This window comes from Ovis aries, chromosome 13 (genome assembly GCF_016772045.2).
Source record: "Ovis aries strain OAR_USU_Benz2616 breed Rambouillet chromosome 13, ARS-UI_Ramb_v3.0, whole genome shotgun sequence".
In the NCBI taxonomy this organism is placed as follows: domain Eukaryota; kingdom Metazoa; phylum Chordata; class Mammalia; order Artiodactyla; family Bovidae; genus Ovis; species Ovis aries.
Window position 1 is genome coordinate 73790895 of NC_056066.1, and position 13397 is coordinate 73804291.

Sequence of the window (13397 nt, forward strand, 5' to 3'; positions counted from 1 at the left end):
CTGGTCACTTCCTGGACCCTGATCTTACTGTAGTGTCATAATAACATCCAAATTTGACCACTGTCTCTGTCCATGCCCCAGGCCCCCTGAAACACTTGTATTTCCTGTATCAAAATCAGGAGATGAGTGAAGGATGGGGCCTAAGATAGTGTCTGGGTGGGACTGGATTCCACTGCCTACCATCAGGTGATTAAAGGGTTAGAACTATCAAGCCCAGTCCCTCTGGGGGACAAGAAAGTGTACTGATACTGGGTTCAGGCATCAGTGGCCAAAGATTCAATCAAATTACCTGCATCCAACCCTCAATTAAAACTCATAAGCACTGGATTGTGCTGATCTTACCACTCACAGGCTTTCTGTCCTGGAGCAAGTCATTTGCAGTTTCATTTCCTGAACATGGGGACCAGGTTACATGAATTTTTTGAAAGAATTACCAGTCATGAGTGTAAAGAGTTTACACATTCGTGGACAATGATGTCCACTTTCCACAAAAATGTTTTAGTCCAAAAGACTTTTCTGCCTACATTTCGTCACCATCCCTCTAAAAAATTTATCTGTCAAATAATGATCTTTTCTGTGTAATGAAATTAATCAGAATGTTGAGTGAAAACTAAGCTTCATACCTTTGGAGACAAGTGTAGGAACAGCAGAAAATGCAGTACTTTTGAGAGTTTGCTCAAGATGCAAAGGGTGTTTTTTCCAGGCTGGTATGACATAAATCAAAATTCAATGCACCTCATTTTTTTGTCCTGTCAGACTATTATTTAATTTTCCTATCAGGATATTCAGTTATAGAGGAAACTCATAATTGTATAGACAGATGAAAAAAATAGAAGTGTTAATGGCTTAGTTGTGTCTGATCTTTGTGACCCTATGGACTGTAGTCCACCAGCTCTTCTGTCCACGGAATTCTCCAGGCAAGAATAGTGGAGTGGTTAGCCATTCTCTTCTTGAGGGGATTTTCCTCATCCAGGGATTAAACCCAGGTCCCCTGCATTGCAGGCAATCTTTACCATGGAGACATAAGGGAAGCTCTCTCTCTCTGCATGTGTATATATATGCACACCAAAAGACCTTCTGTGACATAAATCCTACATATTTGATAAATATTTATCAGGTAAATGAATCTCTCATGTCATACTCAAGCTAAGTTCACAGTCATTAAAGAGTCTGGATATAATAAAATTCCTGTTAGTCTGTTTGGTGATGAAGCCTCTCTCTCTCAACATCAATATCCCAGAAATATCCCAGAAGGTATATTTCTTGGTTTAGGAAAACAGCTGTAAACAAAATATAGAAAAATTATATGCCTTCTGAGACCAACAGACAGTGAAGACGTGGGGAAGTGCTATGGCAGGTGGTGATGAGTGACGTGAAAAAAGAGAGTGATGGGGATTCATGAGGCTTAGGGGGTCAGGGAAACACTCTGTAATAAGGAGGCCTTGAGCAGAGGCTGCCAAAAATGAGACTGGTGTGTTTGCCCAGCAGCCCAGACCAGAGTGGCTGGAGCTGAGTGGGTGAGGGAAGGGGAGTGGAAGGGGATGAAGCAGAGAGGCCGTGGGGGAAGGTCATGAGAAACCTTGTAGGACTTTATCAGAATCCGAATTTGACTCTGAGAGAGCTGGGGAGTCACTGAGAGACTGGTTATGGGAGCCATGTGATAGAACTCAAATTTTAAGAGGATCCCTGAGGCTGCCAACAAAGGTTCATCTAGTCAAAACTTTGGTTTTTCCAGTAGTCATATATGGATGTGAGAGTTGGGTTGTAAAGAAAGCTGAGCACTGAAGAACTGATACTTTTGAACTGTGGTATTGGAGAAGACGCTTGAGAGTCCTTTGGACAGCAAGGAGACCCAACCAGTCCGTCCTAAAGGAGATCAATCTTGAGTATTCATTGGAAGGACTGATGCTGAAGCTGAACTCCAATACTTGGGCCACCTGATGTGAAGAACTGACTCATTTGAAAAGACCATGATGCTAGGATCTTCCCTCATAGCTCAGTCGGTAAAGAATCTGCATGCAATACAGGAGACTTGGGTTCGATCCCTGGGTCAGGAAGATCCCCTGGAGAAGGAAATGACAACCCACTCCAGTATTCTTGCCTGGAGAATCCCATGGACAGGGGAGCCTGGCAGGCTACAGTCTATGGGGTCGCAAGGGTCAGACACGACTGAGTGACTTTCACTCCTCACTACTATGATGCTGGGAAAGATTAAAAGTGTGAAGAGAAGGGGAGGACAGAGGATGAGATGGTTGGATGGCATCACTGACTCAATGGAAATGACTCATCACTGACTCAATGGAGTTTGAGTAGGCTCCAGGAGTTGGTGATGGACAGGGAAGCCTGGCATGCTGCAGTCCATGGGTTTGCAAAGAGTCTGACACGACTGAGTGACTGAACTGACTGAACTGATCTACTGAGGCTGCAGAAGGGAGAATGACCTCGACGGGGTGAAGGGCAGACACAGAGGCCCCTGGGCAGGCTGCTGCAGCGGTCCAGTGAGCCATGGTGTAGTGTGTACCTGTGTCTTTCCTTGAGTAGGTCTTATTTCCTTAACAGAACATGTATGACTTGCTCTGTTAAGGTTTTTGTGAGACTTCATTCCAAATCATGATTCATTCAATCTTTAGGCATTTATCATGGATTCACTCTCCACCCCTCACTCCTCCCTGAGGTGTGGGAGCAGGGAAAGAAGAAAGGTGGAAATGAAAATTGCCACTCCCCCAATCAAGTGTTGGTTACCCAGGCAACCAACTCTGTTCTTGGTTTAGGCTGAGTGTTTACTAGTCATCTCCCTCACAGGACAAAAGTCTCCTTGTTTCTCTCATCTCTCAGGAAACTTCAGCAGCGTTAGGAGCTCTGTGTCAGGAATAGGAAGACCGAATTAATATTTCTTATATAAGTCACAGTATCAATATTCCCTCAATATTCCATTATTTCTGTGCTCATGCTGTGACCAAAGTGAACACACTGGTTACAGTCCAGGAGGACATCAACTTCCCCAGCTAAGTTCCTGCCTGGACCAGTGTCTGGTAAACAGCAAGTGTCCATCCAGTGGAGATGCTGTGACAATAGCTGTAGGAAGGTGGCCTGTGTCCCACCTGTCACCTGAGCTAGGTGAGGGGGGTCAGGGCATTGAGGTCCAGGTGAGATGACATGTGCAGGAAGCTGAAAAGGAGGATGTGGGCTCACACACTGCTTTTCACTTATAGGTCCTATGATTTGTCTCATCCACTCACTGACTGTCCATCATGCGCCATGCACTGCTCTAGGTCCTGGGATGCTCCCCAAGTGAACATATTGAAATCATGATCTGTATTGACAGGAGACCCACAGGCATAGTCACATCTAAGTTCTGCTCTTACTGGACTTTTGGCCCCTGCAGTAAGATACAGGAGGCATGGTTAGGAGGGAGATTACGCAATAAACAGGACTGACCCAGCTCCTCCCCTCCCTCACTCTCCTCCTCATTGCGTGATCCCACCCCTCAGCCAGGATATTAAAAGCTCAGTCCATCCCTAGCATCTTCAGGAGCCCTCCTGCAAGGCCACAAAGATGAACTGCCTCTGCTTCTCTGCAGCCCTTCTCTTCCTCCTGGTTATCCTGGTAGATGGTACTCCGGTGTATGAACACCATTCCCTGGACCAAGGTATGTCTGACACCTTTCCTCTAGAGGTTCTCAAGAAATCAGGAGAGTCCATAGAAGGGTTAGGGGGAGGGGATCAGTGGTGGGGTGGGTGCTGCCAACCCTCTCTGGATTTCTCCTGCCAAGCTGGGCAGGATTTTGTTGTTAGTTTGGTGTTGGCTGCCTTGGTGTTCCTCGATATGTGAGGATATTCTCTGTGGTTGCTGTGTGTGGCCTTCTCATTGGCGTGGCTTCTCTTGTTGCAGAGCAGGGACTCTAGGCATCTGGACTCAGTAGTTGCGGTTCACATATTCCCTTGAGGCAATGTGGAATTTTCTCACACTAGGGATCGAATCTACGTCCCTTGAATTGGCAGGCGGATTCTTAACTGCTGAACCACCAGGGAAGTCGGAAGTTGCAAGCTTTTAACTCCACTGACGTTATGATATGCATGAAGAGATACATTAAAATTCATATGTATAAAGATAAATAATCCCACCTAACTATACCAGATCAGGGACCCTATTTGTAAGACTATCTATTCCTGGTCCCTGCCTTGTCCATGAACTGCACTGTAGTATAGTAATAAAAAGATCCATATTTGATCCTTCTCATGATACAGCCCAGGCCTCCTAAACTCTTGGAATTTACTGATTTTAGTGGTTATGAGATGAATCACTAAAGGTGACTCAGGGTACCTTAAGAATGGGGCTGGTCTCTAAGAAACCTCAAATACCGCTTACAGGTTACAGTCTTCACCACCTCTCATTCCAGCACTTTGAGCTAATGGGAGGGAACAGAAAGTGAGAAAAATCACCCATGGCTGATTATCTAACCAATATGCTTGTTTAGCGAAACCTAGAGAGAAATACAGAAATGTTGGCATTCAGAGAGCTTGCAGGTGGGTGAAGGCAGGAGGATGGTGTGACGATGCTCTGCTCACTAGTGCGTGGGGGCTGGGCACACCTCCCTCCCTCTTTGCCCTACACATCTCCTCCTTTTGCTGCCTTGAGCTCTATTTTGTATATTTTTCTGTGATCAGTAAGTAAGGGTTTTCCTAAGTTCAGCCTCTGGTTTTATTGAATTGTTGAATGTGAAGGTGGGGTCATGGATGCCCCATTTTTAGCCATTTAGTCACAAGCATGAGTGACTCGGGGCCTCATGGCTGGCATCTAAACTGAGGACAAACTTGAGCCCTCAACCTGCAGAATCTGCACTAACTCCATGGATTGGAATCAGAAGTAAATGGACTTGTTGGACACCCAGTGGGTGTTTGGGGAATTGGTTGCTGTTGGTAGAGACACCACTTATCTGATGTCAGGGAAACTTAGGCAAACCTAGACTCACTGTCCCCTGTGATTTGGGGCTCAGGTGATGCTCCAGAAAAAGGGAGAAATGAGAGTACATGTTGCAACCAGAAACTGTTCTCACTTATCTGTATTTTCAGAGTTCCTGGGAGAATGAGGGAGTGTATCAAATAGGTTGTAACATGCTATCTTGTCCTGGCCCTGCCACCCACATGCCACGTCCTGGGAAAAGTCATCTGCAATTTTCTCATTGGAACAAGAGATAATGTCGCATGGGTTTTTGAACAGATTATCAGTCATATATATAAGGGAGATGAATCAGTTGTCATGGTGAATTTAGTGCATTTTCCAACAAGATGTGTTAATCTGAAAACAGTTTCTCTACCTACTTGTTTTTGGCAAGAAATAATATTTAGGTATCAAATAATTTTTATTCTTCTATTATGAAAAATAACCAGAAACACCTGGGGTGAATGAGCAGAGCCACTGTAGGGAAAGAATGAATCACAGCCCTGTGTGGGTTGGCTCCTTGGACCAAGGTTGATGCAACGTTAGTAAAGTCTCCAGGCCCTTCCTCTTGTCCCCTTTTGGCTATTATTTTAGTATTCATATGTGTCTCCTCCCTTGTCCACTGTTGACTACTATTTTATGATCCATATTTGATCCTTGTCTTAGTTCACATCCCACATCTCCAGAAACTCTTGGAATTTACTGTCTTTCACAGGTTTGGAGACAAGCCTTACAAGGGGACCTGAGAAGCTTGTAGTATCATCTGTGATTAAAGAAATCGTCGACGATGTGATTATAGGTTTGAACTTTCTGAATCTCTTGGGAGAAAAGAGGGCACTGAGACTGAGAACAGCCACCACTGGACAATGATTCAATCAATATGTCTGTTTAGTGAAACTGCAATAAAAATCCATAGATACAGGCATTCTGAGAGATTTGGGGTGGTAACACACGATGGTGATGTGAGGGTCCTGTGCTCTTTAGGGTTTGAAGGCTCCCCATACATCCATTTCCACTTTGCCCTGCACATCTCACTTGCTCCACTGTCCTTAGATTTATCCTTAACAATAACAATGTGAGATCAGTATGTAAGTGGTTGTCCTGAGTTGGTCATCAGATCTATTGAGTTATTGAACATGAAGGTTCAATAACCGGAACTTCCCAGTTTTAGCCATTTTGTCAAATCATGAATGACTCGGGACAACATGGCTGGTATCTGAACTGAGGACAGAGTTAGTCCTCAACAGGCAGAGTCTGTACCAACTCCCTCAATTTCATATCAGAAGTAAATTGACTGGTTGGACACTTAGTGGGTGTTTGGGGAATTGGATGTTGTTTCTAGAGACACCACGTATTTGGTGTCAGGGAAACCCAAACTCACACTCTGTGTGCTTGGGAGCTCAGGTGAGTCCTGGGGATAGGGGAGTTATGAAGGTAGGACAGTGCACCCAGAAGCTCTCAGCAGTTATTGGTATTTTCAGAGTTCCTGGCAGAACAGGATAGTGTAACAGATGGGTTGTAACAGGGAAGTATCTTGTCCTGACCCTGCCACCCACATGCCTTGTGTCCTGTGGCAAGTCATCTATAGCTTCCTCTTCTGAACAGCAGATACATGCCACTTGATTTCTTTGAACATACTGCCAGCCACAGATATAAAGAGTTTATTCACATTTCATGGCCAATTTTGGTTAATTTCCAACAGGATATGTTCATTTGAAAAGATTTCTCTACCTACTTGCTTGGGACGAGAAAGAACCTTTATGCATCACAATGATTATCCTTGTACAATAAAAATTAATTAGAAAGGCCTAGAACCACTTAGTAGAGCAACTGCTAAGAATGCATGAAACACAGCCCTTGTGTGGCTGGCTCACGGAACCAAGGCTGATACAATGCTAGCAAAGTCTCCAGGCCTCTTCCCTTGTCCACTTTTGGCATCAATTTATTTTCCATATTTGAATCTCATCCTGGTTTATGGTCCAAGACTCCTGCAAATTTTGGAATTTTTTTCTTTCATAGGTACCAAAATTATATGCAAGGCATGCAAGATGATAAGAAAAGTGGCCGAAACATTCAAAAAATGCCTTGAAGGTTTGAACTTTCTGCACCTGTGGGAAGAGGGGATAGCACTGAAACTGAAATCAGTTACTACTGGTCAAGGATTCAATAAGCATCCCTGTTTAGTGAAACTTCAATAAAAATCCATAAATATTGGCTCACAGAGCTTATGAGGTGGGAACAAACTGTGGTGAGGTAAGGGTGCTGTGCTCACCAGGGCATGGAGACTCCGCTCACCTCCACTCTCACTTTGCCCTAAACATCTCCTCCATTTCACTTTTTCTCAGATTTAATCCTATACATTAATCTGAGAACAGTGTGTAAAAATTCTCCTGAGTTTGGTCGCTGGTTCGATTGAAGTATTGTGCATGGAGGTGGGGTCATAGAAACTCTCACTTTTAGTCAGATGGTCAGAATCATAAGTGACTTGAGACTACATGCCTGGCATCTGAAGTCAGGACAGTCTGGATTCCTCAACCTGTGGCATTGGCATTAACTCCACAGACATGGTATCAGAAGTCAATGGAATGAGGGCTGCCCAGTTGGTGTTGGGAACTGGATGGTGTTGGTGGAGAAACCACATATTTGGTGTCAGGAAAAAACCCAGACTCACTGTCCTCTGTGATTTGAGGGCTCAGGTGAGGCTTGGGGATAAGTGAGTAGTGAAAGTGGGACAGTGCACCCAGAAACTCTTACCAGTCATCTGTATTTTTGAGTTCCTAGCAGAATCAGTAATGTATCAAATGGGTTGTGACATGACAGTATCTTGTCCTGACCAGGCCACCCACAGGCTTGTGTGCTGGGGCAAGTCATCTGTAGTTTCCTCATCTAAATAGGGGAAACATGTTCCATGAGTTATTTGAACAGATGACGAATCTTGAATAGAAAGTGTTTATTCATATGCCATAGCCAGATTTGTCCATTTTCCACCATGATGTGTTAATCTGAAAAACAAATTTCTCTACCTTCTTGATTTGGCCAAGTAAAAATATTTCTTTAGCAAATAATGATTATTTCTCTATTATTAAAACTAATTGAAAGAGGTTGAACTATGGAGGAGAGCAACTGCTGGAAAAGCAAGAAACAGGCCTTGTGTGGTAGGCTGTGGGACCAAGGCTGATACAACATTGCTAAAGTCTCAGGCCTTTTCCCTTGTCCTTTTTTGACACTTATTTTCTTATCCATGGTTGATCATTTTCCTGTTTCATGGACCAGGCCTCCTGGAACTCTTGAAATTTTCTCTTTTTCATAGGTGAGGAGTTGATTTCCTTAAGGCAACTTGAGAACCATACACTACAGGAGTTTCCAACATATATATTCAAAGAGGAGAATAAAGGTTTGTACTTTCTGCACCTCTGGGGAGATGGACCTCTACATTTTAGACATTTGGTCACAAGCCCAAGCTGGTCGGGACCCTGTGGCTGGGACTAAAGTGAGGACAGTCATGATCCTTCAATAGGTGGGATCTGCACTAACTGCACGGATTTCATATCAGACATCGATTGACTGGGGGACGCCCAGTGGATGTCTGGGGAACTGGTTGATGGTGGAGACACCACATATTTGGTGATAGGGTAAACACGAGCTCACTCTCTCCTGTGATTTAGGTGCTTAGATGAGACCTGGGGACAGGGAAGTAATGAAAATAGAACACTGCATCCAGAAAATCTTACAGCGAAAGTGGAGTGTTAGTTGTACAGTCATGTCCGACTCTTTGCCACCCCATGGACTGAAGGCCACAGGCTCCTCTGCCTGAATACTACAGTGGGTTGCCATGCCTTTCTCCAGGGGATCTTTCCAACCCAGGATCAAACCCAGGTCTCCTGCATTGCAGTCAGAGTCTCTACCACCTGAGCCACCTGGGAAGCTGGAAACTCTTACAAGTAAACTATAGTTTTAGTATTCCTGGTAGAATCAGGTATTGTATCAGATGGATTGTGACATCATAGTTACTTGTCCTGACCCTACCACCCACATGCTCTGTGTCCTGGGGTAAGTCATCTGCAGTTTCCTCATCTGAACAGAGGAAACATGTTACATGGGTTCTCTGAACAGATTACCAGTCATGAATATAAAGAATTTATTCACATTTCATGACCAATTTTGTCCATTATCCACGAATGTGTTAATCTGAAGAACTTTATCCTTTGATCTCCTTTGGGTGCGGTGTCCAATAAGATTATTCCTTTATTATTAGAACAATCGGAAAGACCTGGGACCACTGAGCAGCAACTGCAGGAGCACAAGAAACATAGTGCTCGTGTGGTTTGGCTCGTGGGATCAAGGCTGAGACAATATGAGTAAAGCCTCCAGACCCTTTCCTTATTCTCTTTTGACTGAGTTTAATATTCATATTTGATCCATATTTGATCCTTGTCCTGGTTCATTGCCCAGGCCTCCTGAAACTCTTGGCATTTACTTTCTTTGCTAGGTCATGAGAGCACTCAGGGAAAGCAACGCAGGAACCTTCAGGGGCAGGTTTTGAACTTGTGATTAATCAGCAATAGTGGCTAATTCAGTCATGGTTATTTATTGAAAACTTCCATAAATATTCATAAGTATTTGGGTTCAGAGGTTTTGGCATTAAAGATCACCAGGACACATTATTTTATTATCCTCTCAGCAATGGAATGTTAGAGGGAGATTGACCATTGTGTCGATGTGCTCCATCATCAAGGTGATTTTGTACTAAAAGGAATTCAATTATACCTGTTCTATTTGATAACCTTGCACTTGCGGAGAGAGTGAAAATAGGAGTTAGGAAGTCCCTACAAAACAGTGTTCTTGGGGATCGGGACACAGCTGTCAAAAAAATAAGGCAGAATAAATTGCCTTCTAGGAGGGACACTTGAAAATACCAGAGTGAAATCTTATGGTAGGTTATCAGTTTCTTGAAGGTAGAGAGTAAAGCAGAGAAAGGATGCTGTGCTTTTTCTCTAAAGGGTCAGGGAAACTCTCTGTGATAAGGAAGTGCTGAGCAGAACTGCAGAAACAAAGTGCCAGGTTACTCATTACGACTGTGTCTGAGCAGGAGCCAGGGCCAGCGTGGCTGGAGCTGAGTTGGTTTAGGTGAGGGGAAAGCAGTGGAAACGGATGAGGCATAGAGGTCATGGGAGCAGGTCGCGAGGAGCCCTGCAGGAGTTTTTAAGAATCAGAATTTCACTATCATGAAAAAGGGGACTCACTGAGGAACTGGTCTCCAGGGAGCCGTGGGATGCTACTGCTGCTGCTAAGTCGCTTCATTTGTGTCCGACTCTGTGCGACCCCATGGACTGTAGCCCACCAGGCTCCTTCGTCCATGGGATTTTCCAGACAGGAACACTGGAGTGGGATAGGACTGAATAACAGAATCCCTACGGCTGCAGTGCACAGAGTGTCCTCTAGGGGGCGAGGAGCAGAGACAGTGCCCCACTGAGCAGGCTGCTGCAGTGGTCCATATGGAGTGTGTATTCGTGTGTGTGTCCATATCCATGTTCCCTGGGTGGATCCCAGGTCTCTCGAATAACATGAATGTCTTGCTCTGTTGAGATTTCTATGGAGGCTTCATTACCTAGTCATGATGCATTAAATCATTAGCCATTGGGGACTGTTCAACAGAGAGCTCCATTAACCTCCCTGAGGTTGAGGGAAGGCAAGGAGATTGTGGAAGAAAGACCATGGGGGAGGGTGGGAGTGAAAGTTTTCACCCTCCTGTAGGCAGTCCTTTCTGGTGCAATATCAGAGCCCAAGCTGGGCTTATGAGGGTCTTTCCAAACTCACCAACTTCACATACTAAAAGATACCTTTATTGTTCTCATCATATAAGAAATACCAAGACTTTTAGGAACAGTGTCAGGAAAATGATGAAAAAAGAAATATGTATATTTCTTCTTAGAATCACAATATCATTAGTATCAATATTTGTTTTATAGAATCCTTGTGAGGTAACCGAAGTAAACACAGTGTTACGTTTTCTTCATGCCTTTTCCCATTATAGCATGATTCCTTCACCATTGTTATTAATGGTGAAAAGTTTTTTACCACACACTTAAGCAAAGAGAATATTAATATTAATATATATATAACAGAGTATTACAAAACTCTGTTATCAAACCCATTAATTATTGACATATAAGGAATAATTTTTACCTTTGTCCTCTTTTTGTTGTAGTTTTTTTTTTTTCTTTTTAAAGCATTTATGTATTTGTTTCTGTGGGCTGGTTCTTATTTGTGGGTCCCAGACTCAGTAGTTATGGCCTGTCGACTCCGTGCCTACAGCATTTGGGACTTTAATTCCTTGACAAGGGATTGAAGATAGGACTCCTTTGTTGGAAGGCAAATTCTTAACCACTGAACCACCTCGGAAGTCCTTCTGAAGTTTTAAGGCTATTCAAAGGCATTACACCAATTTTTCTTAAAATACTTTGTACATGATTACTATAACATGTCACGCTTAGCAACCTTCATAATTCTGTCCCAGAAAGGAAAGGAGGTTTTCAAATGGGCATTTCAATTTGACCATCCCCACAACCCTAACATTCTCTACCCCAAACAAACTGGAGGTTCTAGTTGTTGGCCTTCTACGGAGCTGTGATGACCATCCTCATAACTGAGCCATTACCCCTCTCATTCCAGCAGATTCTCAGCCTGCCTTCTGCCTGGAGCCTAAGTTAGCTGGTTCCTGCAAGAACAAGACAGCCAGGTACTTCTACAATGCCAAGACCGGATGCTGTGAGCCGTTTGTTTACAGTGGCTGCGAAGGGAACAAAAACAACTTCAACACGATAGGGGACTGCTTAAAGTCCTGCTGTCCTGACTGCATGAAGACCTGCTGCACACTGAAAGAGTCCCAGGGGTAAGACAGGGGGAGGGCACAGGGGGAGGGGAAGGGCTGGGGAAAGGGGCGGAGCTCAGGGGGCCACACACCATTCACCCTGCACAGTGTCTTCCTCCTCGCTGCTGCCAGGAGGAGAGGCTGCAGTGTCCTGTGAAACCGCACACTGAGCGAGTTCTCCAGGGAGAGAATGGCAGGTCAACCCCAGAGGCCTCTTTGTGATCATCTGAGCCTGATCACATGCTCCTCTTTCTCAGCTGGGAACACTGACTCAGCCACCCTCCAGGGCAGGTCTGCAGTGCTCCAAGTGCCCCATGTAGGCTTGAAAAACTCACTTCCTTCTTGTAGGTCATTTGGGTCATGGGCTCTACAGTTCCATATTGTTTGGAAAGTTTAGGCTCTGTCAAGATGACCAGTGTCCAGGTCTGGGGCCGCAATGATGGCACTCAACAAGTTCCTTTCTTTTTGCAGGGGACATGTGAAGAGTGGTCCCTGAAACTCGAAATCCAAGGAAGATCCCTGCAGGGCTGGGCTGTGGCTGCTTCTGAAACAGTTCCGTCTCCTCGCAGTCCTTCTCTCCCCTACCCTCCTCAGCAGAACCTGCCTATTTCCTTTCCTCCATTGGTCAACATGTCTAATTCTGTCTCATCCAGCTGGCTCTCAGCACCATGAGAGCATGTCTCCCCTGTACCCCTAGCACTTCACACAGTTCCTGACACCAGTGAGACGGTTTATAATTATTTGAGGAAAGAAGGAAGGAATGTAGGAGCACATTCCTCGTGACCAGATTAAGTACAAGGCTGTGGTGTAACACAGGATTTTTGTTTTTACCTCCATCCTCACGGTATCCTCACCTTCAACCCATCCCCACAATTACTGCTCTCCTTCTGGGTGGCCAAGAGGAATTTCCAGCATTCAGTTCTCGTTGTCAGTAATAAGAGAAGGGTTTGGGATAAAGAAGCCTCTTGACCCCACAATGATGCTGTGGTTTTCCTTTCTGTAGCTTCAAACACTGTGGTTTATATTTAAATAAATACATATTAAAAATTAAACTGACTGGAGTCTGTTGTTTGGAACTACAAAACTTAACCAGCAGAGTCCATGGAAATGGTGATCCCTCTCACTGTTCTGCAGAGGATTGGGCACCTCCTTTTTTCCTGTCCAGAGACTGTGCCCTATCAGGTATAGGAAACAAACCTGTTATAGCTTCATCATCTTAGTAGTCACCCAAGCTACGCAGAAACCTGGGAGGCACACACCTGCACATGAAAACTTCATTTCTTACTTCTAAGTTCAGTTCAAACTTGAGGCCAGGTTGTTCTCCTGGACTCTCAGCAGGAGAAAGGGCTTGGGGCTCAGTTGTCCAATTTCTAAGGAATCCTGTTCTCTGATGTCACATTTGGGGAGGGGTTTTTTTAGTTCTGGTAAAGAAGGGCAACTCTCATTTCGTGTCCCAGGCACTGTGCAAGCATTTTGCTTGCATTATTCTATTAATCATGCTAAGAATCCTTCAAGGGGGGAAATGGAATCATAGAGATGGCACTTAGCTGCTGTATTCATTTCATAACATGGTGGGTCCCCACTT

The 13397-nt window shown here is 44.5% G+C and overlaps 1 protein-coding gene across 8 annotated transcripts in view; it reads left to right on the forward strand.

Moving 5' to 3' along the window:
- Positions 1-12864, forward strand: part of LOC101110259 (trophoblast Kunitz domain protein 1-like) — a 116737-nt gene extending 103873 nt beyond the window's left edge. For 3 of the 8 annotated variants that reach the window (XR_009595978.1, XM_060397062.1, XM_060397063.1), the window contains 6 exons: positions 3581-3649; positions 5657-5740; positions 6961-7032; positions 8252-8335; positions 11617-11833; positions 12284-12864. Coding sequence is in view for 4 of the 8 variants with exons in the window: in XM_060397062.1 (XP_060253045.1) it covers positions 3581-3649; positions 5657-5740; positions 6961-7032; positions 8252-8335; positions 11617-11833; positions 12284-12308 (551 nt within the window). In the remaining 4 variants the exon portion in view is untranslated. Of the gene's footprint in view, positions 1-1705; positions 2004-3580; positions 3650-5656; positions 5741-6960; positions 8336-11613; positions 11834-12283 lie in introns of those variants that run through there. The other 5 variants (XM_060397061.1, XM_012189255.5, XR_009595976.1 and 2 more) reach the window with 4 other exon arrangements.
- Positions 12865-13397: the final 533 nt, after the last annotated feature.